Source organism: Strix aluco, chromosome 5 (assembly GCF_031877795.1).
Source record: "Strix aluco isolate bStrAlu1 chromosome 5, bStrAlu1.hap1, whole genome shotgun sequence".
In the NCBI taxonomy this organism is placed as follows: Eukaryota; Metazoa; Chordata; class Aves; order Strigiformes; family Strigidae; genus Strix; species Strix aluco.
This window is the reverse complement of record NC_133935.1, coordinates 87924073-87950039: the sequence shown is the minus strand read 5'-3', so window position 1 is coordinate 87950039 and position 25967 is coordinate 87924073. Positions and strand designations below refer to the sequence as shown.

Below are 25967 nucleotides of genomic sequence, written 5' to 3'. Positions count from 1 at the left end.
CCCTGACCGTTCCCAACTCCACCAGATCCCTCAGCGCTGGGTCAACCCGACTCTTCAACCCCTCCAGGGATGGGGACTCCCCCCCTGCCCTGGGCAGCCCATTCCAACGCCCAACAACCCCTTCTGCAAAGAAATCCTTCCTAAGAGCCAGTCTGACCCTGCCCTGGCGCAGCTTGAGGCCATTCCCTCTTGGCCTGCCGCTGGTTCCTTGGCTCAAGAGACTCATCCCCCCTCTCTGCACCCTCCTTTCAGGCAGTTGCAGAGGGCCATGAGGTCTCCCCTCAGCCTCCTCTTCTCCAGACTAAACCCTCCCAGTTCCCTCAGCCGCTCCCCATCACACCTGTGCTCCAGACCCTGCACCAGCTCCGTTGCCCTTCTCTGGACACGCTCGAGTCATTCAATGGCCTTTTTGGAGTGAGGGGCCCAAAACTGAACCCACTTATCGAGGGGCGGCCTCACCAGTGCCGAGCACAGGGGTGAGATCCCTTCCCTGTCAATGAGGGACCTCATGTTTTATTTCCCAGCTTGCTGTCACCCTCTTTGTCTACTGACCATGGTAGTGCTGGAGACCCTTCTAGGTGACTGTCCTCCAACACCCTTCCACGTGGAAGATGTGTGCTTTTTCCTTTGCCACAAAATGCTCCTTGTAGCTTTCAGCTGTAGGACTGCAGTCTTTCCCCTGCCTGGAGGAAGATCCCAGCCAGGCTTCGCTCCTTGAAAGCTGGTGGCTTATCCCAGCTCTGGAAACTTTAGGCCTCTTTTACCTGAAAACTGCCATCCCTGAACCTTGTTCCGATGGCTGCTGACAGAGAGCAGAGTCTTTCATAGCCCTGCGTAGAGCGGTACATCTGCCAACAGCGCGACATGATGGATGACGCAACCTCTGTTAGGTTTGAGGATGGGAAGTATTAGGCCTTCTAGTAAAAGAGGACAAAGTGGAGGTGGGTAATTAATTCATTGATCTGAACCAATTAATGTTTGTGGAGCACACTGTAACTGGAAAAAGCTTTTATGCCACAGATCATTATTATTTTCAGGGATGCAACCGTAACAGATTATTAAAATGCTCAATTGCCCTTGAAAATGGATTCGACTAAGTGCTGTGTGAAGCCTGGGAAACAGGGTTACGCTGGTAAATGCATGTTTACTTCAGGTTTGCCGTGTTGTAGTTGGCTTTCCTGCGGTGTAACTGCCTTCACATAGCTGCAGGTTCAGAAGAGAGGTTAGCCAAAGGGAGGAAGAAAGCAGAACAAGAAAATATTCTGGTTCGTTAACAGTGTTTAAGAGCTACTCTGAGAGACAGAGGGGCTATTCAGATGTGAAAATACACCCTGAGTGAATACAGTTGGAAAGTGTACAGCATCTAAGCAGGAAATTGGGAAGGAGAAAGAATGAGTAGGAAGTACTTGCAAAATATTTGAGTCAATTGGTCTACTGGAGAATGAGCAGGGCAGTTAAGGAAGAGCATCCTAAGGGAAGCTGAAGAAAATACCTACTTTAGTTCATTAAGGTAAGAAATGGTAGGACGTTCAGCTGCAGGAAGGAGGTGGCTTTGGAATTTTGTGACTAGCAGTAGGTCACTAGAAGTGGCTTAATAGTCATCCAACAAATCTGGAGAAATCTGGATGGCTGCTGAAGGACACTCACAGCACTCTGGCTGTGCAACCAAATGGCAAATAAAATATGGTGTCAATAAATGCCAAGTGATACACGTACAAAGAAATATCTCCCAATGAGGAACTGTATGCTACCAGTTACCATTCAGGAAGCATTCAGGGGACTATCCTCCAGGAATGTCTTATCACTGCTGCACAGATACTGTCAAAAAGGTTGAATATTAGGAATTGTAGGGAAAGGCATAGAGAACAAGCCAGGATTAGGCCCCTGCACTAACTCATGGTGTGTCTACGTCTTGAATAGTGTGAGAAACGGTCACCCCCCTCAAACAGATGTCTTACATCAGAAAAAATCTGGAAGGGACAAGAGTGATCAGAAGCCAGGAAGAGTCCTTGCACAGTAAGTGGACTGTGGCTCTTCAGCTTGGGAAGGAGATTACTGGAAGTCTGTGAAATCATGGGGAAAACAAAAAAGGAACAGTTATTTTCTGTTTCTCACAATATCAGACTTAAGGGCTGCCCAGCCAGACTGAGACAGTAGTTTTCAGAGTACCAGAATGCAATTTTTCTTCACACAGCATCTAATTAAACATGGAACTCATTGCTACAGGAAGTTGTGGAAGCAAAAATTATAAATGGGTTTCAAAGGGGATTAGACAAATCAAACCTGATGGTCCAGATGCAGTCTCTGATGTAGGAAATCAATATGCTGCCGACCGTTGGAAGCTGAGAGGGTGTAGGAAGGGAAGGATCATACACACTCCTTCCTAAATATCTGATACTGGCTGTTCTCACAGCAGGGCTGCTGCACGAGAGGGACCTTTGGTCTGACCTCATCTGTATGGAGAAATTCAAGAATACTGTGCTAAGCTACGGATCACTCATTAAAAAGAATTATTAAACCACTTGGCTGGGGAGAAGTACTCCATCTTAGCTAAATACAGAGCTGCTGATGTGATCCTGGTAATGGTAAACCTCTGGGCCTGTTTCAGTGCAAGGTGAACTGGCTGAATTGGTAATGAAGGGGAAAGCTCTAAAATGTGTAGAGATCCGGAATGTGACAGTGCCAAAAGGATGACTTTTGTACCAGAAACTTACTTGGATTGACCAAAAGCTTTTAGTAAAGTCCTAAGCAAAAGGATAAGGTAAGAAGGCAGGGATGTTCTAAGAGATGTGCAAGCTGAAAAACGCCAGTGGAAGCAGCTTCTTCCCCTATATTCCTCCTCCACTGTAGATTTTTCTGCTCTGGATAACTTCATCTGGGCCCAGCAAGAATCCCTCCTTTCTGGATTTGTTCTCTTTGACATATGATGCCTGGTTAAAAGGGATGTTATTGGAATGATTTGTTTGTTTGGTCTTCCTCATTCTTCTTTCTCCTCTCCTGTGCCCACAGTGAAGCAGCTGCCCACGCAGTAGCCACGCTTGCTGAAGCCACTCTTCAAGGTGGAGGACAAATTGTCCTGTCTGGTGAAACTGCAGCAGCAGTAGGAGCACTTACCGGAGTCCAAGATGCCAATGGTAAGGCTGCCAGAAAGTTTTACTTTGTCTGGGGTTTTTTCTTTGTTTTTAGCTAGGGGTTTTTCCTTTCTTTTAATTGAAATGTCAAGTTTTTGCTAGTAAAATAGTTCTGCTTCACTGCAGATTGTCACTAACAAGGTTGTGACTTAAAAGCCCGGAACAAAATGGTAGTGCTAAGCTCTTGTTTACTGCCATAGTGCTGGTGGCTCTGCTCTTTTCCTCCTTCTGCCAGCTTGCTATTTAGTCTTAGTTTTGGGTGGGAAGACTGCTCCCGACTCTGTATCTGCACAGTGCCTGGCACAGGGAGGACCAGACTCAGTCAACTAACAGCTAGTTAGTGCCATAATAAACTCATCCCCAAAATGCTGCCCTGTGAAGTGGCAGAGAGCATGACCAGCGTTTTATTACCCACTCATTTCCTTCCTTTCTCAAGACTTTTTTTGTATGCTTGGTGGCTGCTCTTGAGCAACTGTCGCTTTTCTGCTTGGGTGGCACCTTCCAGTCATCCCTTGGCGGTCAGCCTCGGGTTGTTTGCCTCCTGCTTTATTTTCCATCTTGCCACCATAGTCAGTCGCTTGGTTCCAGGGATTCTCTGTAGCGTTTCTCACTTATTATCTGGATGTCTCTTCTGCCAAGTCTGGCGACTTCCACAGTTATTCAAACTAAGCTGTAGTGAATAAAACAGAAATTGGTTCAAGAGACGATACTGGAACGTATGAACAAGTTGGTGCTTGTCCACTGCATCCAGTTGCCCTGTACTTCTGCCTGATGCCTTTCCCATTCTTTCCCAGTTCAGAGGTGAAACTCACTGGTTATTTTGATTAAATGAAAGGAGGTGTGTCAAAATAAGCTCAAAAAGGATGCAAAGTGTGAAGTTGTAAAGAAACGTCACCTTGAGCATTGGGGCTATGTGGACCCTTAATTTTCAAAGGGGGAGCAAGCATGTGCAGTTGGGTGGCAGAGCGATGACTTCTTGCCTTGTCACTTTGTGTGTAAAGCAGAAACCTGGCTAGATGAGACCTTGAGTTTGACATCCATCAAAATCCTCATCTCATAGGAAGCACGCTCGTTTTAAAACGTCAATATTTAGTTTGCAGCGAAAACGGGACAGTGGAGGGAAGAGTAATTTTACTCAGGGCGTTCGACTTGATGTCACTTGCTGTGGAGTCAGCCAGCCTGAAGAGGGAGCAGAAATGAAGTGAAAACCCTGTCCTCAGAGCTGGGAATACAGCTGATCTTGAGAGGGAAGAGTAGGGTTGGGTTGTATTCCGCTTTGCCGGCAGCCTGGCATGAGGGGAATAAGCGGCGTGTGTTTATCGAAGGAAGGATCTGACCCTGGATGCTCAAAACCAGCAACTAATCAGATTTGTAAAAGCACGTTAGTGTCCTTTAGCAGATCTGCACCCCTGACTTCTTTTGGTCTGCTTCCAAAATGCTTTCATGGTCTGGATTCCTCTGGATGCTTTCCCTAAAAAACTCTCCTCCTCCACACCCTTCCTGAGTCACTCCACCTCACTCACCCAGCATTAATAACATTTTAATGCAGGCTGGGCTTTTTTTCTTTTTTTTTTTTTTCTTTTTTTCTTTTTTTTTTTTTAGCAGCAGAGTTGGAAATCAGGTGGCATTTAGAGTGCATTAAGGGGAAAGACTGCAGCATTTTCCTCTGTGCAAAACCTCGCCCGCAGCCCCTTGCCTTGTTTCCACTCTTCTTCGATTTGCTCTAATCTCCGGTGGTATTAAGGGGAAGGGCTTTGTCGGCGCGGCAGTCCTTGGAAGCGCCATGCTGTTAGTTTTATTACGTAACCAGCTAATATATCTCCCTTAGGGATGGAGGAGATGTTGGTATCCATTCCTGCTGTCTCTGTCTGGGGATGGAGAGCAGATGGATTTTCAGCGTTGGCACTGTCGCGGAGGATTTGTCTGCTTTCTCCGTACCCTGAAGCCCAGGGTGTGAGTGGGAGCGTCCTCTTGGACACCGGTGCTCAGTTATTTGATGCAGTGGGGACAAACTGCTCTGCATGCCCTTCTGTCGGGAGGAGATGAAATGGGGAGTGATTTTGTGCAATTGGTTGCAGAAAGGAGAGGGGGAAAATAACTGCCAGAACCATAACGGTATTAACCAGCAAATTCCCCCGGCTCGATGTTGCTTGCAAAGTCTTCATTTGCTGATATTTCCAATAAATGCTTCTCTCTAGGAATGCTCTTACCCTTCTGTAGGTCCTTTCTGAGGGATTCCAATCCCTTACCCATGGCACTTACCCTGGAAGGGACATAAATTTATCCCCATCCTATTGGTAGGGAAAAGGAGACAGTAGTTTAACAAAATTGCTTGAGGTCGGGTGAGGTGTTTCATTCCTGATTTTAGCCATTAGATGTAATTATTCTCTTTTTAAAATTTCTTGTTTCTATCTTGATTTTTCCCATCCGTTCTCTGGCATCTGAATAATAATTAAGTGATACAAAAGAACCAAGACGGCTAAAAAGAGGCAACTCTTCTGTATGTTTGCGGATGTCTCGAAACTAGGGCTGAATTCGGTCTTGCAGGGAGCTCAGCAGCGTGGCTGAACTGCAAAAGGGCTGCAGATAATCTTGTGATCGGTTACGTTTATAGCTAAGGGAAATAAGATCTCCTGCTCCCATGCAGTGTCAAACTAGCTAAGTGCATTATGGTTTCCTTGCTACTCTGGAGCATCTGCTCTGAGTCGAGATGCTGAAAGCAATGACCCCATGGTTTGAGCCTCAGATGTTTTGTTCTGAAGTGGCTGGCATTAAAGCAAAGTAATACTCAAAGCAAGTGAAGGGGGTTGTAGCAGCACCGATTTCTGAAGTTGGCTGGAAACTGAAAATGCTCTGCTAAGAGGAAACTCTGCGCTCTGGGGCTGCTTTCGGTGTGCGCTCTGAGCAGCTCCCTGTGATGGGCTGGCGCTGGAGCCGTCCCAGCCCGCCAGGGCCCGAGGAGAGAAACTCGATCGGCGTTGGAAAGGAGAGGTGATGGTGCCAGCCTGCAGTCTGGGCCTCGCTCGCTGGAGCATCCTCATACTGCAGCTTTTGTTTGACATTGATCCGAGCGGGGGCTTGAAAGCTGCTCAGGCTACGGGCTTCCTGGCTTCATCTTGAAATATTGATGAAGCTTTTGCCTAAGCGGTACCTGCACAGGGCTGTAGCAGTGCGCAGTGCTGCCTGTGAAGGGCAGAGCAGACTCCCTGCCCGAGGAAGGTCGGTTTAACGGCCTCGGTGTTGGGGTTATGGCAGCTTTGCGCAGTGTGCGGCATTTTGAAAGGCTGATTTGAGGGTGAGAGGGGTGATATGCTCAAAGCTCCAGCTGGGGTTCAGAACAGGGTGTGGAAGGAGGCACAGTGGAAAGAGCTGGTGTTGGGAAGAGAAGTGGTAGTGGACGATGTGAAACCAAGCGGTGACCGGGGAATTGATTTGACAGACCTGAGCTAGGCACAGCCAGAGCCCCAGTGGATCCTTGCTTGTGCACTTTGGTCCTCACGTGCGGCACTACTGCTCTTCTTCCTGCCCTCAAAGCACGTTTGACTGATGTATCTCCTCCCTGTGCTGCTGGGGATGCTCCTGGGAGTGCTGGTGTGTGGCGGTGTACAGGTGGGCACTAAGAGGAGCCTACAGTGAGTTTTGCCCTTCTCCATCCCCCTCAGTCATCCAAAAAAATCCAAGCCCAGTTCTCCATACAACCAAAGGGAGCCGTGCTTACGGCTGGGGGTGAGCCAGGATTATCGAGTTGTGATGGAAGCCCGGGGAGAGCATTAGGACTCTGACGTGGGCAAAGGGGGATTAGCAAACTCTCTGCTTTCGCAAACAGAGGAAATAAGGCATCAGCACAGGAGCGCGTCTTGCAAGTTAGCGTAGGATCAACAAGCCTATAGTGGCATTTAGGGTGATGGGGAACTTGCTGCACAGAAGAGTTGTTCCAGTTAGCAACTTCTATATCAGAAGTGGTTTAAACGCTGAAAAGGCTTCAGCTCTGGGTGAGGCTGCTGAGCTTCCCGCACGAAATCAGTAAGGTGTCAGGTGGAAACCTGTCTCCACCCTCGGCTGCGCAGATGGGAGATGGGGAACCCTCCTCTCGGCAGCACGGAGACCTCCAGGCCTGGAGCGCGGCTGCCAGTCCCATCCGTCTCTGTACAGGCTGTTTACAGTTGAAAGCACATCCAGGAGGGGAAGGCGGGAGTCGAGATCCTGTCCTCTGGGCTCTGCCTGTCTCCTAGAGAGGGTGAAAGCAGAGGGAGATACGTCGGGCAAACCCAGCGCAAGGGAACTGCCTGTTCTTGCTTTTGGATGCCTCAGGACAGGGAGGTGCAGCCCACTGATCCGCTGGTAACTGGTGGCTTTTTTTGCATGAGGAAAAAAGAAAAAAAAAAAAAGACGGGGGGGGGGGAGGCTTGGAGGCTAATCTGCTGCAAATGTCAGTCGTTCAAAAGAATATATTTTTTTTCCCTTTTGGATCTCCTTTTTAGGGAAGATGGACCCAAATGAGTCGCTAGCAACTTGGCAAAGCGCGGATCAGCTTGCTTGCATCCAAACAGCCAGGAAGGAGAGACTTGAGCTTTTTGTAGGGTCTTCCCAGTGGGAACAGATTATTTTTTTTTTTTAATGAAGCATTACCCTGAAACAGGTATGATTTAATCCCGATCTGAAGGAGAAGTGAGGAAAATCATTTTTGCAGGTGTGTTTCAGATGACAGGGGAGAAGAGAGTCCGGTGGCAACCGGCAAAGAGAGCTGAAGTGGATGAGTATGAGTTCAGGGTGCGTGCACTGAGCAGGTCCAGGACCAGGGAAAAGTGTTTCCTGGAGGACGAATTGCTGTGCATGAATGAATTATTGTCAGCACAGGGCCGTGATGCACTCTGAGTAAAATATGTTGGCGTAAACCTCGGTTAAAACGAGCTTATTCTGTCTCAGGTACATGCAGTTCCCTGCGTGTGCCCTGTAGAGCGGGGAAACTTGAGCGCAGCTCAGCCATCTCTGTGTCTGCACCCCTCCATGTCAGCATCTGGCCGTCCAGGGAGCCCCAAGTGTGGGTGGTGGGGAATATGTTGGGCTGGTGGGACACCAGCCACAGGTTTGATGCCAGCAGTCAGCATGGTGCTGCTGGTCTTTCCCAGCACAATGAGGGCCAAAATATTTCCAAGACCTCTGCTCCGTTTGCACAGAACCTTACCAGCACAGATTTCTGCTCGTTTTGGCACGGCTTGCCTTGCTGCTTTAAACCCATCCTGATGGATCTCATGGGGTTTGCTGCTGTCCTACGTTACTCTTGGGCAGCGCTGATGGTGCAGTTGCTTCAGGCTGCGTGCGCCTTTGGTTTGACATCTTGGGGCTGATGACGAGGCGGCTGCCGCTGACGATTAGGATTTATCTGTCCACCAACTGGGGCAAAAAATAGTGACTCAGACAAGTCCCTCTTGTACCACATTGATGGCCAGATTTTCCCTTTGGTCCAACCAACGGGGTGCAACCTACGCCAACGTGCAGTTGTGTTGTGTGGAGCCAGCAACCTGGCACAGATGGTTTGGGTGGTTTGAGTAGAGCAAGAGGCTGGAGGTGGATGCCACGGCCCTTGAGTTCTGCTGGCTTTAGGGCTTCCATTGGCTTGTTGAGGGACGTTGATAAGTCCCCTTGTGACCCTTGATGGAGATGCAGAATGGTTATTTCTGGGTACACTTTGGCTTTTGGGGTAGAGAGGCTCATGGGCACTATCATTTTATTTCCTTGGGGGAAAACATTTTTATATGATGAGTACTCGTGATGTACCACAGGTCTCTTTCCTCTTTGCAAAGGCAGCAGTGTCGGAGGAGTGCAAGGAGACCCTCTGGGTGGTTTTGTGCCCTTGTTTTGCATCCAAGTCTCATGTGAAGTCTACAGGCTGCTTTTTAGCTCTGAAACATGCCTCTGAGATTGCAAAGAGAGAAGGCAGCACCCTGGGGAGACACCAGGGGTTGCTTAGTTCCTGGCTTGATCTGTGATGTCCCCTAAAAGACACTTGTCTCCTCAGCGTTTGCGATGGTGTTAGCGGTACCCTGAAAGGGAAGCCAGCTTCCCTGGGGGTAGGCAGGCACTGCCAAGTCCTTTGCTGTTTCATCACTTCAAACATTTCTTTGAGCCCTGTTGGCTTCAGTGAGTTTCCACCCAGAAAATGAGCTGTGCCTCGTCTGGCCTTATCTCCCACCTTCTCGATGACCTTATGGCATCTCCAGCATCTCCTTTGCCCTCCCTATTTCCCCTCCCCTGGTGAGTTTTGACATCCATTCCTGTTTTCAGGCAGTTGAGACTTACAGGCTCTCCAGCTGTCACACTGATGCTGTCCCGGTTTAAGCATAGGCCATTTACCTTCCACGTGTCCTGAATTAGGGGAAATGGACAGGAGGGCTGGGTCTGTTTAAAAATTAAAGCTGATTACAAGGCATTAACATTACATTTAAAGAAATAGACAGCAGCCCTCCTCTCTCAGCATAGTTGCAATATGTTCCCTTTTGTTCTGGTCTGGAAGAGGAAGCAGGACTGGTATCGACTCCAGGCTGGGCAGGATTTCTTCTTTATCCATAAATTTAAAAAGAGAAGCTGCCTGATGTCTCCTGCAATACTTGAAAGCTGTTCTGGTCTTACTACCTAAAGCAGTTCCCATCTCTGTGATTGTAACAGGAAGCTCAAGTTCTTTCTGCTGATCTTGAATTTCTCTTGGAAAATTCAGACCTACTGACACGGTGTTCATCAATCTGTCTTCTGCATTGTTGTGTTGGGAAGCTTCATATTTGAGGGATCCCAAATTTTTTACACATGCATCCCCTCTAATGCCAAAACGCAGCTGTCTCGGGGGCAGCAGTCAGGAAGAAAACTCTTCCCCCCCCCCCCCCCGCCCCCATAAGGCTCAGTTTCACTGGTGCAGATGTTTGAAAAGGGCTTTGCACCAGTTTGGTTACAGCAGTGGTTTTGGGGTGCCTGCAAGAGATGGATATCCTAATTCTTTGGCAAGCTTTTGTCTAAAGATTGAGATTGAATACAGGCAGGAAAGGAATGACAGTCATTATATTTAGTATGTTTCCCTAAATATGTCTGGAAGTGCAGAACTGGATAGACAAACAGTTCCTTGCTTGCCACTGTTCCCAGCCCAAGAATCGGGATGGGAGGGGATGGAGGTATTTGTGTAGTCTGTCTGCAAGCAGATCTTGGTTCTGCTGTCTGGGGATCGGTGCTTTGGCCCCAGGTTGGGGTAGGGAGGTGCTCTCCTGACAAGCTGCACATCTTCAGTGTGGTGCTCTTTTATTTATAGCTCTTGGCCTAAAGAAAAGGGCACAGGTGGAGTCAGAAGACCAGCTCTGTGAAGCTGCCTAGCTGTGCGTCGCTCTCCTGACCCATCACAGATGCTGGCGAATCATTTTTCCAGGCCTCCCCCTCCATGCCTAACCTCACCCAGATCAGGGGCTTGGTACCAGCAGAGCTTCCTGGGGCTCCTGCTGCCTTTGCAGGGAGGGTGGTGGCACTCATGAAAGGACCAGAGACCACATCAGGCGGGGGAAGGCAACTTTTTGCCATTTCTGCTGGACACGTCTATGCCAGCAGAGCTTGTCTGTGGATCTGAGCATTCAAACCTGTAAGTGTTGAACTGGGTGGATGGTAGATTAAGCCGAGACTGAAACCAGCCTCTGCTTTGCTGCTTCTTTCTCTGTGCTCCCAGGATGAAGTTGATGTGTGGTGGATTCTGCCTGTAATAACAACTTACTCAAACCTGTGCTGAGCGTGTGGCAGCCCCTGCTCAGCTTTTTGAGCCCTGTGAAATGCTGGCTCACAGAGATTGTAGCCCATCTCTGGAAGACCTTCCAATTTAACAGCAGGCAGCCAAGGACAACTTCATCCTCCTGGCATGATCTCTGCTCATTCTCCTGCTCCTCCAGACAATCCCAAATGAGAGGTCCCAGCTCGTCCTCCTCGCACAGCGAGCCGCTTCCCAGAGTGGAGAAAGACTCGCCTCTTGAGTTGTAGGGTGTTGTTTCTTCTGCAACCTATCCCAACTGACCCCTTGTTGCCTGGGGGTGAGGATGGGCGATTGTCCCTGCTGTGGAGCAGCTGTAGCATCTGCCAGTGCAGATTTTAGCTCGCAAGGTGGCTGGTTTCCTGCTTAGAGAAATAACATCCCCTCATCCTCATCTGTGTAGTGATGCATTGCGACCACAGACAGAGCTGGGGATGTCGTTGCTGTTTCGCTACCTGTGCCGTGCCACTTCTACCCCTTACACCATTCAAGGGCTTGGGGAATTGAGAGGGGCAGCCTGTGATTACACTGAATCAGGGCAGATGGAGAGGGGCTTTCTAATCCCCCTGCACCCCTGTGTCACAGCAGAACTGGGCTGCAATCTGCTGTTTCATGACAGCAGGGCGCAGTTCTTGCCTTCCCTAGCAGGTACCCTTGTGACTGTGAGCTGGGCTGGATCAGGCCACCCTCTCCCGCTGTGCACTGGAGAGCTGTGGAAAATGTTGCTGGGTTTTGAATGGATGGAGGCTCGTCTGACCCGAGGGCAGTTTGTGAGCTCCAGGCTCTTAATGGCTGTCAGTGGGCGTAGGGTGCAATCTGATCCAAATGGGAAGCTGGCTGAAATCCCAGCAAGCTGTTGTTACTGTGTGAGGCATCTTATGAAATGAGATGGGTTTTGTGAACTCCCCCCCGCCGGGCACCCCACTAGAAGGAGAAATACCCTGTAAGCGAAGCTACGAGCTGGGGCTTCCCCAGGTAGAGCTCTTTGAGGCATGGTTTGCGTGTCTCTCCATTTACGAAGCTCGTAGTCTTGTGTGTTAGATCAAAGTTCCCTCCCTGCAGAGCTACTCGCTCTTTCTGCTCTCAGCACAGCCTCCCCCACTCCGTGCTCCTCTTCGGACTGTGCGTTCCCACTTCCTAGGCGCACGATGTGCAGTAGATGTCTCCAAACTGCTCAAGGGGCTGTTTCTTTTCTTTGCCTTAAAAAGTGCTCTGCCCCTCTTTGAAAACTGCCTCAGCTGCTTTCCTAGCAGGGTCTGACCTCTTGAGTTCCTCTATTGCTTTTTTCTGAGCGTGTCTAGAGGATCATTCTGTGGCTGTATTTATCCTCTTCATTGGATCTCCATAGCAGGGACTGATTTTAAAGCCTAAAAGCACAACCCCATCTGTCTTGTGCCTCTGGGGCATAGTAAAGAGCCCTGTCCTGCAACCACTGAGCCTGTGAGCGATCTCGCTTGCAGAAATGTTTTCATTTTCCACCAGACCTGCCTATGGCAGAATGATGAAGACGGCAGGTTTTAATTCATTTTCCTAAGTGGCCGCACTGGACCTTCAGACTTCTGTTTTTTCAAGTGAAACTTGTTCCTCTTCGTTGGCCCTGATGTTCAGTGGTTAGATTTTGGGTTTGAAGAGGACAAAGTTTCTCACTACAGGATTGATTCATTTATGCTTTGAGGCGTCAGCAGGTTGTGATGCAACTCCACCGTGGCACCCCTGGGCTGGTGACCCTTGGGTGGCCTTGTCCGAAAGGTCGGTGGGACGCCCTCACCTGTGGGCACACAAGGAAGAGAAGGTAAATTTGTCACTGTAAGGACTGTTCCAGCCTTCCAGCATCTTGACTGCAGCTTGGTAAATGAACAGCATGAGAGTTAACCCCCGGGGATGTCCCTCCTCTGCCCTTTCGCTGGGTGAGTTCTAACGATAGCTGGGCAGAGGGCTTGAAGGTAAAACCATTTTTCCTTGCCCTCTGACCAGTCGGGAACGTTTTTCTTGCTGCCTTGGTGTTTCTCTGGGAGGTAAATCACAGTCGCAGTAGAGGGTGGTGTGTTTGTCCCTGGAGGCCCCTATCTCCCAGTGACCTTCTCAGCTCATGAAGACAGCTTGGCTTTGCTGTAAAGCAGCTCATGTGACAGCGGTAATCCGCAGCTAGTAAACAGCTGTGCAGGAAGATTGCAGGGGAATCGCCCTATTTTCCCCACACTGCAGACCCTGGCAGGCCAGCACACAGGAGCAGGACAGTGGCTACTGTTTGCTGAGGGAGGCTGCTCTCTCGTTGGCCACATGAGTCCATCAGCAGGTTGGGCTGTTGGAAGCCACACCAGCCACCACCGCAAAGCGCACTCGCCAGGTCAGGAGCGCACACGTGCTTCTGTGAGTTGACGTGAAGCTGCGAAACAGGTTCCAAGAAGAAGAAAAAGCAATTTCTCCTGAAGTGGTTTCCTCTGAATCTTTTCCAAACCCAGGGCTGGCATTTCTAAGCCTGAATTTGACTTGTTCCTCCCACCCCACATATCCTTTGGCTTAATTTATTCCTTGATGTTTACAAATTCCTCTGAGTAAAGATTTCTTCTGGTTCGTGTGGACTCACTTCTGCTCCAGGGACACTTGAGCACTGGTGGACTTTTTGTCATCTGCCCACAGAAAGTTAAAGTGCTCCCTGGAGAAGACACAAGCTCTGAGAAGGGAAGGACTGAGAGGCCACTAGCTTGGAATTGGTTTGAAATTAATCATGGTGGTATTGGTTATTCCCATACCCAGCTTACAGATTGTAGCAAACTTCCCCTCCCTATGGGTTTGCCTCCTCGTTGCCACAGAACTTCCTCATCTCCATTTCCCTCCCCCCATGATTTTAATCTTCAAAACCTCAAGTGTGTCCAAAGGCAAGTTCAGTGAACGGGGACTGGTGCTGACGAGTCAAAGGAGCTGATGACAGCTGAAGCAGGCCGTCTCCGACCGAGATCTGGGCTTGTGCAGCCAGAGGTTCCTGCACCGCGCAGGCAGTGGCAGCCACAAGCTGCCAGCAATTTGCCTCAATTCCTTCCAGGAAGGAGGTGCCTTTGATCAGGTAGGCAGCAGTTGCTTCGTACCCATGTAATCCCTTGGTTTTTCTACCGTCTCTGCCAGAAACCACCAGCAGTGTGCTTGTAGCTTCAATAAGTTGTCCACCAGTGGCCTGAGACAATCCCTCATTTCATGTCAGCTACAGAACAGCCTTCAGAAGTGGCCATCTGTTACCACTGGCCTATGACAGATTTGAACGCGAGACCTCACAGTGAAAGGCTCTCTGCTATTCCCCTGAGCCGGCTGATCTCTTCCCTTCCACCCCTTCCCATCAAAAAAAAAAAAAAAAAAAGCTTTGTACTCCCAAGCATTAGGGGACTCTAATTGGTGTGTGCGCGACAGGACCACTGCATTTAAATGGTGAACATATAGCTAATGGAAGCTGAGTTTTATTGCTGGCATAAATAGTATGTTCAACTCCTTTGAAGTCACAGGGATCAGCAGCCGGGGGTGCTTGTGTTCAATTATACACCATCAGTGAATTTGGCCCATGGTTGTTTCCTGTTGCTCTAACCCGCAGATGCGTTACGATGTCCTTGGCCAAATCTTCTCAGAGGTTCCTGGTACATTTTCTTTGCAAAAAAGGATCCGAGTCGTGCTTCCAAATAGGAGTTAAGTGTTCAGAGGTTTGAAGTCCCGCGGCAAATTAACAAGACCTGGGCTTGGCTGGGTTTTAGGCTTTCTGCTTGTTCGCTGCTGTCAGAGATGTGCTTTCTCACTCCTGGTCCGGACGGACTTGCAGTCCGTTCCTGCAGCCCGCGAGCAGGACTCCAGTCTGCATCATCCACAGCAGACGCAAAGCAGAAGGGATTCTCCAGCCACCTCAGCTCCTGTGTAACGCACATGAGCCAGCAGTGTGCCCAGGTGGCCGAGAAGGCCAATGGCATCCTGGCTTGTATCAGCAATAGCGTGGCCAGCAGGGACAGGGAAGGGATCTTACCCCTGTGCTCGGCACTGGTGAGGCCGCCCCTCGATGAGTGGGTTCAGTTTTGGGCCCCTCACTCCAAAAAGGCCATTGAATGACTCGAGCGTGTCCAGAGAAGGGCAACGGAGCTGGTGCAGGGTCTGGAGCACAGGTGTGATGGGGAGCGGCTGAGGGAACTGGGGGGGTTTAGTGTGGAGAAGAGGAGGCTGAGGGGAGACCTCATGGCCCTCTACAACTGCCTGAAAGGAGGGTGCAGAGAGGGGGGATGAGTCTCTTGAGCCAAGGAACCAGCGGCAGGCCAAGAGGGAATGGCCTCAAGCTGCGCCAGGGCAGGGTCAGACTGGCTCTTAGGAAGGATTTCTTTGCAGAAGGGGTTGTTGGGCGTTGGAATGGGCTGCCCAGGGCAGGGGGGGAGTCCCCATCCCTGGAGGGGTTGAAGAGTCGGGTTGACCCAGCGCTGAGGGATCTGGTGGAGTTGGGAACGGTCAGGGTGAGGTTCATGGTTGGACTGGAGGAGCTTCAAGGGCTTTTCCAACCCAGGTGATTCTGTGATTCCTTTCACTCTCAGGAAGTCGTTCCTACCTGTCCTGTCCTGCCCTGAGAAGCAACAGGACAGGCTGTTACACAAGTGGCTGCTTGATTCTTGCTGGTTTTGTCCACGTGGGTCCGTGTGCCACGTGTCTCCCCTTTGCAGGCCCCTGCACACCGGGGGTGAGACCCACAGGGACAGAGCACCTGGAACATCCCCACTTGCTGCAAAGCAAACAGTCATTTCTCTCCCTGCACCCATCGTTGCTTTCTCTTGGCGTGCAAAGAGGCCTCCTACCACCCAGCCTGCGTGGCTTGGGCTCTGCCCAGATGCGCAAATGTTCTGTGCCTTCAGTCAACCAGGCCAGAGTCCAAGCTTTTTATTATTTTTTTTTTTTAATCAACAGATGTGCAGAGTTTAAAAGGCAGGAATCTGCCAGAGGCAGTAGCATACCAAGAATAAGTACTCTCGGGAGAGAGAGGTAGGAACCCATCCCACCTGCCACGCAGCCTGGGCTGTGGGAGATGGTGGTGTACGAAAAAAGGAGGAATGTGGACTGTAAAAACTTGCTCTTTACACGATACGTTCCACGTCTGAGTCGTGTATTCACCGTGATTTATTGCTTACCTTGCTGAGGATGGGCCAGGTCCTACACCGGGGAAAGGGGAGGGATCTGTGCCAAATGGGTCCCTTTCTCTATAAAGAAGACGGGCTGCAGATGCCAAAGCGCTGTGACACTTAACACCACTGCAACAAGGGTGTGTGCTGGTTTGTTGCAGGGATGCTTTTATAGCTAGATTTGAAGGGTATGCTTTGAAGAAGATAAAAAAAAAAAAGGACCCTTGAGGGTTTTTCCCCTGAGGAAAAAAGAAGAGCGCTTACCTCCTTGTAGCTAGTGTGGGAACTAGCATAAGGTAAGGCTCCACCAGGGTTGCAGCTTTCCGGCTCTGCAAGGTAAAGCTTTGGACGCCTTCCCAAGGCGTTGTCCTCCTCCAAAAGTTGTGCACCTTGCTTGGCTGTGAGTTCGTGTCACCTCTTTTTGGGTTAAGAGCACGATTTCCCCCAGCGAAGAGGCGCGGGGGCCGTGAGTGGGGCACTGCGGGAGAGAACCCATCACTTTGGACCCGCTCGTTGGCCATGAATGTGCACTCTGTTGTAGCGGAGAGGCTCCTGCTGAACAAGTCAGCGAAATGCTGGGAAAATGGTTTTTAGATGGAGCCAGGGACTATCTGGTTACGTATTACCTTACTGCCAGAACAATAGCTGCTTTATATCTCCATGTGCTAAACGCTCTGTAGTATATGCTAATGTCAGTGTTCACATGTGATCTATCGTGCAGCGTACGAACTTGTGAAACTCATTGAGATCCGAGTCTGTCGTAGCCTTAAAACCACATTGAGCTCCTTTCAGGGACCAACGAGGCCGAGTGCCTGGATTTCATGAACTTTCTAGCCTCGTGCTCTTGGGATACATAGAAATGCCACTTTGGCAGCCATTTCTGCTTCTCATTCATTTCTCATCCCTCTGCTCAGGGAACAGTGGAGAGCTTTATTGGAGGTGGCCTTAGCTTCTCCGAGATGGATATTACTACTCCCACTTCTGTGCAGCCGTTTCTCATCGGGCCTCTCTGGTCCAATTAAGCCATTCATCTAAATATTTGTAAAAGACAGTACAAATATCTGGAAGTATCTTATACTTACCTCCCACTTACTCTACCTCCCACTTATGCACATAATGTTCTGTATAGAGGTAGAAATATTCTAGTTACTGTGCCTAATATTGGGTGTTACTCATATGTGACATTGAATTTTCTACTCATATGTGGACATTGAATTTTTTAATTCACCTAATAAGTAAAAGGATGTATTTCCTATGAATCCATTAATTACCCCACTTAATGCACCCCCCCAATTGTAGTATTTGGCCTTTGTTCAGCCTTTTACACTTGCATTTTATTGTCAGGCTTCCTAGCAGCAGACTATTCAGGTTGCAAGTGGAGCCTAGCAGAGTGTTCATCAGGTGAGTGGATTTTTGTGATGATAGTTTGAAATAATGGGATTTGGCTGTCATCAGTATTGCCACTTGTTCCTTTAGGTTCCTGACTATGTGGTGTTTCTTGGGGTTAAAGGGGCTATATCTTACCTGTCTTTTTTTTTTTTTTTTCCCCTCCTCCTTTCACACTTTCAAGGGGAAAATATCAGACATCAGATATATATTTACATCCAAGCATCTTGTAATGGCTGTCTAGGCTGCGGGGTAGAGATGCGCATGCCTCTGGGCTGTGCTAATATCTTACAGCCCAATCCTGTCAGCCTTACACAAGCCGAGCTCTCTCGTAATTGTTACTTAAGTAAAGAATTAGTGAGGGGCAGGACAGAGCTGGGCTCAGAGTCTGTATTTTAATAACACTCAAGCAGCGGTACTGCGGTGATGGATGGGGTTGTGGGGATGTTGTGATTTCTGGATTTGTAAAATTTCGCTTTTTAAAGGTTGTGGACATGACGCAGAGTTAAAGCAGCAAAGCAAAGGAGAGAAAACCCCACAAATACACTTTCAGCACTCATCAGCTTTAAGAAACTGTAGGCTGAACGTTGTAGCAGAAACCTAAGTAAAGAAGCAGGCTGTCCCGTGTGTCACACAGCACAGGAGGGTAGATGCAAGAGCTTGTGTGTATGTGACCGCTGACGCTTCTGCTGGCTGAAGCCCACCAGCTTTTGGAGTGTGGACGCTCCCGTCTTTGATATGCAACTGTATTCCACTTGCATGCTATTTATGATTTTCAGGGGTGCCCAGAGTACTGTTCCTGCAGAAACTCTGCCAAATAATTATCTGCTTCATTAGAATATGTGATATTTCGGTGTTCTTAAAAAAAAAAATTTCGATTCAAATGACTTTATTCTAAAACAAACTTTCGTCATTCAAGTAATATAACGTTTTATCAATTTTAGATGGTGTCCTGCCTTGATTCTCACAGTAACCTTTAATAAAACCATATAGAAAATACAGGACCCTAAAGGCCGTTTTTAAAGGTAGCATAAGAATCGGTCTTGATGGGCAATTCTTCCTCTGGAAGAGCCCCTGTGGATGTTAATAGCATAGCAGGCAAGTCAGTGAAGTATTTATGGCAAAATACAGCAGGGATCCATATTAGGTGATTGTCCAGAAACTTTAAGGTGCTATATTGCCCACCTGTCCAATCATTGGGTTAATATCTGATTTCTCATAAGAGGAGCAGACTCTAATTTATTCTTAGGTGTCTCCTATCTCTCCTTTCTGAGATGCTTGGCACTGGTAACACCTTGTCTGCTCCATCTTTTTTATTAACAGAAACCAGATCGTAAGAAAAGCGAATCCGAACTGGAGCAGACATTAGTGGTTGCTGTACTTTCTCTATTTTTAACTATGCTTCCTATATACATGATTGACCATGATAGACTGCTAATCTTATCAGGTCTGCCCTTCACTCCACAGCAAAGCCAGCCGATCAAGGAAGCTTAGAAGGGTTATTCGCTAAGCTTTCATCTGTGGAGTCGGGTAAAAAAGCTTTCTTTTCACAGGTAGATACATACACTCCTCGCCTGTTTGTCACCTCTCCTACACACCAAATTAGCTTGGTTTTAGAGTGACTTACCCTGGGGACCCAGCACTAGTGTCTGAGTTCTAGGTAAGAACTGAGCTTGAACAGACACAGCTTTATTCTGCCTCAGCCAATGTCCAGGTCTGGTTATCGAGCTCTAAATTCACCCTCAACACCCCATGAAGGGGAGAGGGAGGGACAGGTAACCTTGTGTAAGACACAAGGGTTGAAGGTTTGAAGCTAATCCACCATCGGGATACCAGGCTGCTGCTTTGCCTTCTTTCCCAAACACCCTTTTCATGGGAGTCGTCAGCTCCATCAAAATGAGGATGAAACGGAAAACCCGGGATTTCAGATTACTCATTTCCAATGTTAAAAATAATTGTGAGTTTTTCCTTATGTTACTGTCCTCGCTGCAGATGATTGCAGATGGAAGACTTCTGGTATGTCAGGAAAGGGCTGCAAGGACAGAGGTGCATGGCATTTGTGAAGTATCATTGGTGAAGGAGACGTTTGTCCACTACTTGAAGACTGTGGGTCTTTGCTGTGCCAGGGAAGAGTCTGTGTATCAGGCTGGCTCACTGGGGTCTTCCCCTTTCCACGGAAATGCTGGGACTTCAGAGGAGATAATTCCACGAGCATAGCCGAGCCTATATGTCACTTGATAGGTTGGGCTATTCCCCTCCAGCAGCAGAGACGCCTGTAAATCAGGAATCCCAGCCCCAGTGTTTTTGTCTCAAAGACTGCAACTTAAAAAGAACTCAACTCCCAAAACAAACCCTAAAAACTCAAAACCCCCAAAAGCTTTGGAATCATCTTCAGGGATCTCGTTAGTCATTTGGCAAGAGAGAATGATGTCCTCTAGGTCATCTCTCTGGGATGAAGTCTGGGCTTGTGTGTTCTCTTGGATTATGTATCAAAGAAAGTGGAAGGTGCAGACACACCTGCCTTGCCGTGGTCTGCTGAAAGGAGCCACGAGTAACTGAGTTGTCCCTTTGTGAGGATGGATCGCCTTCCTCTGCCGTAGAGGCAAAGGTGAAAGACCAAGAAATAAGGGAGATTAAGCCAAAGGTGTCTCAGATCTTGGCTAAATTGTGACCCTTCTCCCTCCTTGTAGAGGACGTAGAGTGCCATGAGCTGTCCTCTCGCAGCGCATGAAGGAAGGTTGGTCTCCGACCGAGACTCGGGGATAAATAAAAAACCAAACATCCAAACTTGGGTTTTAAAACAACACCTTGATGCAAACTACCAAGCATTTAGCAGTGTTTTAGCTGAAGCTAAATGGGTGGGAGGAAGAATGAGCCATATGAGCACGGTGTTGCGTCCTGGCCCGTGCCTTTCTGATGGTGTAGGGCTGGAGGTCCCAGGTCAAACAGGCTTTATGGGTCACTGAGCCAGCAGCTCTCGTTGCTCTGAACGAGCAGAGAAGGAAAGCTCTTTGAAACAACAAGAGGAGCCAAGGCTAAGGAAAGAACAAGTCACTGACAACATTAAGCAGGTAGGTGATGCCCAGGGACAGTCTGAGAGACTGAGATGTGATCCTGAAGGTGGGGTGGATGCAGGGAAGGAAATAGTATCTCCAGGGCTGTCCTTCCTACATCCCATGGAGTTGTTGATGGAAATGTTGCATCTCCTTTTGTCTCCTGTGCTTCAGTTCTAAGGAAAAGTCAAGGCTATGATGTAACCTGCTAAGTTGCAACGCTCGGTTTAGTGCTCCATCTGCGAGCTGTCATGACTCAACTTTGCTGTCAAAACTTTTACATTTCTCTTTGGTGTGGTTTTGACCAGAGAGGCTCTTGAATGGACAGATGATGGATGATCTAGAGGTATGCTTGCGGTCAGCAAGCAGCATAAGGACTGCAGCTTTTTCAAGTGATCATTTGGTTGGAACAGTTTTTGTGTTTTGAAATGAATGTCACAGAGAATGTATAGGGAAGAGCTGTGACTTGTGTGTGCCTAGAAAGTTCTCGGAGCTTAAATCACTGCATGGGCTTTTTGTGATTTGTCAGTAAGCCATTTCTGATGGTGAAAATCCTTCCAATTATCATCTTGTCCTAAGAAACATCTAATTTGAGTTAGTCACTGATGCTCTAGCAGCAGTTGAAGGGCAGAGAGAGAGACAAATGCTTTCAGAAGACAGTTTGTCTTATCTTAAAGTAGGTGCCTGTGTTAAGAGATGTCTTCTGCTTCCTTCGTCACCTCTGAGTGTGGTAGACTCCTGAAATGCTTGATTTCTGCAGCTGACTTTGGGTGAAATCCCATCCACGGTGTCATGTCAACACATTGTATCTTAAAGGACACGTTTAGTTTGCGGATGTTTCTTCTCTAGAGTCAGAGGATTTTTCAGGGTAACGTGACTTTGAGAGCTCTCATTTTAGCTGGTGTGATTTGAACTTGCTACAGAGATCTGTTTTGTTTTTCTGAAAATACAGGCTTGTGCCCATTGCCTGTCTTTCCCCCCTCTTGAAGGCCTCTCGAGTCAGTCTCCCAAAAGGGGGAGGTGGTCGAGATGATAATTTCTGGAAATCTTGGCAAGCCAGGTTCCCATGCAAAGCAATGTGGATTTAATAAAAATCTGTTGTGGGAGCTTTTAACGTGCGTGCTGAACAGTGCTCTTTTGTGTTAGCAGTAACACACCAGGTAGTCTCCAGCACTGCAGTTATCTGTCTTGGTGAGGGTAGGAATGGTCTTTGCTCCCAGGATTCAGTTGGACACCGTTGCTCTGCAGTTATTTAAGTACTGGTGGGTTGTGCTACCTTTATTGTAGGCAACACTACCTGCCAGGTTGCCAGAACTCTTATGTGACTGCAAACAGCTGGACAGAGGTGCTCAATATCCTGTTTGTATCACTGTCCTTTTTAAAACTGGTAGCATAACAGACTCCCTCTTGTTTTGCCATGTTGCTAAAAGAAATTATACGTGGCTGGGAGAATGAGGTATATCCTGTGGTGGACTACAAACCAAGTTTACTGTCAAGAAATACCTCCAGTGCCAACTGATTGACAGCGTGTCCTAGTGCTGTCTCGGATTTGCTTATTGGTGACTCTACCATCAGTGGACCAAAGCTTCTTTACGTAAAATGGACCCTGCAAAATCTTGTTCACGTACCAGGCTGAAAGGAGTTTAAGTGATCACTTACACTAGCCCCTTGCCTGAGCCAGCATCAGTCTTAGCTGGCTCTAAAAGACCTTCAGTTACAGAGACTTTGCTCCGGAGCTTCACTAACATTATGTTTAGCAGTTGTCTGGGGTTTTTTTCCCCTTCTCTAATATCTAGTGCAGCTTTTTGTGCTGCACTTCAAGCTCGTGTCTTATTCTGTCCCATTGTGGAAAAGACTATCAGGTTATTCCCCACTTACCTGCATCAGTCTTGATGTATTTACAGACTATCCTTGGTATCTAGATCAAAGCATGCCCAGTGCCCTTTCATTGGCCCTTTCAGTGCCCACCAAGGGCAACTGTTTCGTTGGTCGGAGGTCCTCTAACAATGCATTCCCCTGCTTGAATTTTGTGCGTTAAAACCTCCACACTGTCATTTTGAATTGTCGACGAGAATTCTTCCATCGTGTCTTCAAAAGTCGCCTTTGGCTCTGAACAAAATGTAGTGATGAGATGGTATCTGCTGACCTGTGCACTAGGGCCCTGTAGTGCATTCCTGAGCACAGGAATTTCAGTTGGATTGCTCAGCCCTGTGCCTCCGGAGCAGGGGAAAAAGAAGTTGGAGGAATATCTACTGCGCGATGTTACGGTGGGATCGTGCTAAGCAAGGCTTCTAGTACTTTTCTCTCATTGCTAGCTGAGAAGACTGAAGCAAGCAAAGTCCTCTGAGTTGGAGGTCAACGGCCAAGAAAATCTGATGGAAAATTTCACTCTTTTTAACCTTCTCTGTTGTTGGCGTGAGCACTATAAGGCCTTCAGAGCCCTAGCAGGGGTCTGAGAGACTTGTAAGGCTGCTCACAGTGGTCTCCTGACTCCGCAGTGCTCACAGATGTTCAAAGCAAATGATAAACCGGATAACTTCCAGCACTTAACCCCTTTGGTGGCCAAGAGAACAGAGCAAGATGTATCAACCATGGCATCTGTTGCATCGGATATGCTTTCTGTCCTTGCTGCAGAGTGTGCTTCTGGTGCCAGTGGATCCCCAAAAGCAGCACTGGCTGCAGCTGACTCTGGCTTATGGCTTCTGATAATTTGTAGCAGGCTTTGGACTCCTTTTGGAAGGGGACATGCAGCTCTCAGTCGAGGTCCTGGGTTTTGATAAGATTATGTTGCCTAGCTAAAATCCATATGATGTCCGGTGCTCTGTCGAGGGCTCCAAGGTGATCACTGAAGTCATTGTGCATTTTCTATTTTTTCCCGTAAAAAAAAATCCCAAGAGCAATACTCCTGTGCTACTTCGTGACTCCAGACCTGTGCCCAGCACTCAGAGCAGTGTTTCTCACAGCTTTTACAACCATAAACTCCACTCTCTTAACAACCCCCCTTGCAAATTCTTCCTTCACCAACCTCCCCGAAGGTGTGTTGAAAAGCTTTGCACCATCTCCCCTTCCCAGTCTTCCTGGGGTTAGGCTGGCCCGGTACCGCAGAGCAGGGCTGAGAGTTGCTTGAGACTCCTGGCTCCCTGATGCAGGAGCCAAGTGGTAATGCTTCTCCATTTGCCTTTTGCTTGCTCACAACCCTCCCTTTCCAGAGGCTGTTCCCACAGGAGTTGGCTTTGGCAGGAGACCAGTTCTCTGTTGTAGCTGATGCTACCAAAGAAGAGGATTTTGTGCTTTTTGAAAGAAGAGGAGGCTGTTTTCTTTCTTGAGTTGATGTTTGACATGGTGACAGTGGTTGCTGTTGTCTGGTCAAGAATGGGACTGGTTCCTGCCCCTCCAGGACTTTGCTCTTGTGTTCCTGTTTGAGCTCCATGCAGAAAATGTTACGTGCAAGGCTGTTCAGCCTTTCCATGGTGTAGAGGACCATGCCAAGACATTCATCGGAGGAGCCCACCTCAGCTGGGAAGAGGACATCTCTCACTCAGCGAGTGACTGGTGGCTGAGAGGCCCCTCGATTACACACTGTCCAGTTTCTCCCAGCCATTCTGTGTGTCTTTGGGCATTTAATGTGAGGATTAAGCTTCCAGAAGTGTTACGCTGAATGTCCATATAGTCCATACAGGTTGTTGAGCCAACTCCTGTCTTGGTATCAATGAAAACCTTTCTACTCCAGGGTGCATTTCAAGGCTTGCAGAACCTGACTGTCCAGCTGCTGCCGTAATGAGAGCATACCAAACATTCATGGGACATACAGCAGCGAGGCTCTTCATACCGTCTGCTGCCAGATCCCAACTTGATGCTTACTGTCCAGCTTCAGACAGAACTTTGTCCAAGTTTGCCTTGGCCTGTTACGGTTTCCTCACTGATGGGACCTTCATGGTGGTAGGATCCGTGTTGCCATTCCAGCCCATCTTCCATCCACATCTGGTATGATTGCTTCATATCTGGAATGAGATACCAGCATGTCGTGTGTCCCTGAGTAGGACAGTTTTCCAGATCCTGATGGACCAGGAACATGCCCAACAGCTGGCAGTATCTCTTCCTTGTCCTGCACTTGCTTCGATCTCAAGGGTGAAGAGGTGTTAAAGCAAGGCACAACCCAGCACTGATGACCCCAGTCCCTGAGCATCGACTGTCCCGGATGTCCAGGGCAACCTCGACACCAATTCCCAGGGCACTGAATCACCCCACCCGCCCACCCTTCTCTCCCAAAGCCCTTTGTGGTGGTTTCATGCAGTCACCTGCAATTTAGGATCAAAAGGTCGTTCTTATGCTGCTGCTGATCTTCCCTCCGTGCCAGGTAAGATGTCTCTGTCAGCCATCACGTGACTTTTCGCCTCTGAATCCTGCAGCTCTGGTCCCAGGTAGAGCCTAACCCTTCCCCTTCTTCTGTAAGCTGTAACCTCTTCACTGCTGAAGCAGCAGGAGTTTCATTATCTCCTACAGCCCGTCACCATCCCCCAGCTAAAATGCAGCTGCTAATATCGTCTGACCTGGCATTAGAGTACAGCCGCAGCCGTCTCAGACTCTAATCCTTTGATTCGTGGTGGCCATCTCAACCTCTAAGGCCTGCCACGGCTCTCCTTCTCCCTTGGCCACCCTCGTGTCCTGACCCGTTCCCCTCCAGGCAGTGCTGGCCATGCCGTAGCCTCCTTCCTCTCAAAGCTGATCTTCCACCAAAAAAGTCTTTCCCTGGCACGCTGCAGGTAAGTGATTGCAGGACCTCGGCGCTGGCTCCTCATCCCTGCCCAGGATGGGAGGTGCTGGCAGGTAGGTGAGGTTGGTGGCCAGGAATGGGTGATTCGCAGGGGGAAGGAGGTGCCCAGGCATCGTGTCTCACCCACCGCTCCTTCCAGTGGGGTTTTTTGGGTCATTTCATGGAGGGGAAGAAAACGCACACCCTGGCTGCGTCCTCCCACTTGCCAAGAGCCCACGGCCACAGTCTGCGGCGTTCAGTGCGTGATTCGTGGCCTCTGCTGTCATTCCTCCCTGGGCAGGAGCTGGTCTGAGATGTGTGCAGGATCCCTCTTCCCTGACTCAACCGGGGCTCTCCCTGCATGCCCCGTTCCTCACGGAACACACCGACATGGCTCCGCTTTCTTTGCAGATAGGTATTTTTCAAAGACTCAAGAAGATGGGTTTTTTTGTCTAATGGATTTCCTGTTTTTAATACAATTGAAAGGGTCTGAAATCCATGCTTTAGATTAACATATGCCAGCTAGATTAGGGCTAATCAGGGTGCAGGTCTGAGCAGATGCAGCGCAGGGCCAATCCTAGACCTGATTACAGTATCTCAGTAGTTTAATCGTCTCTCTCCCAAGGGCGATCATCTCTGCTTTAATGCACAGCAGACTTTCCAGCCCTCTCCTCCTTTTGGTTTGTTACCACCCCTGGCAGGAAGGCCACTACGTCAGATGCTGAGGCGATTTAGCTT

At 48.7% G+C, this 25967-nt stretch overlaps 1 protein-coding gene across 4 annotated transcripts in view; it reads left to right on the top strand.

Moving 5' to 3' along the window:
• Positions 1-25967, top strand: part of NRF1 (nuclear respiratory factor 1) — a 75385-nt gene that overhangs the window by 44006 nt on the left and 5412 nt on the right. For 2 of the 4 annotated variants that reach the window (XM_074828135.1, XM_074828134.1), the window contains exons 10-11: positions 3010-3134; positions 17382-17438. In XM_074828135.1, coding sequence (XP_074684236.1) covers positions 3010-3134; positions 17382-17438 — 182 coding nt within the window. Of the gene's footprint in view, positions 1-3009; positions 3135-17381; positions 17439-23685; positions 24662-25967 lie in introns of those variants that run through there. The other 2 variants (XM_074828138.1, XM_074828136.1) reach the window with 2 other exon arrangements.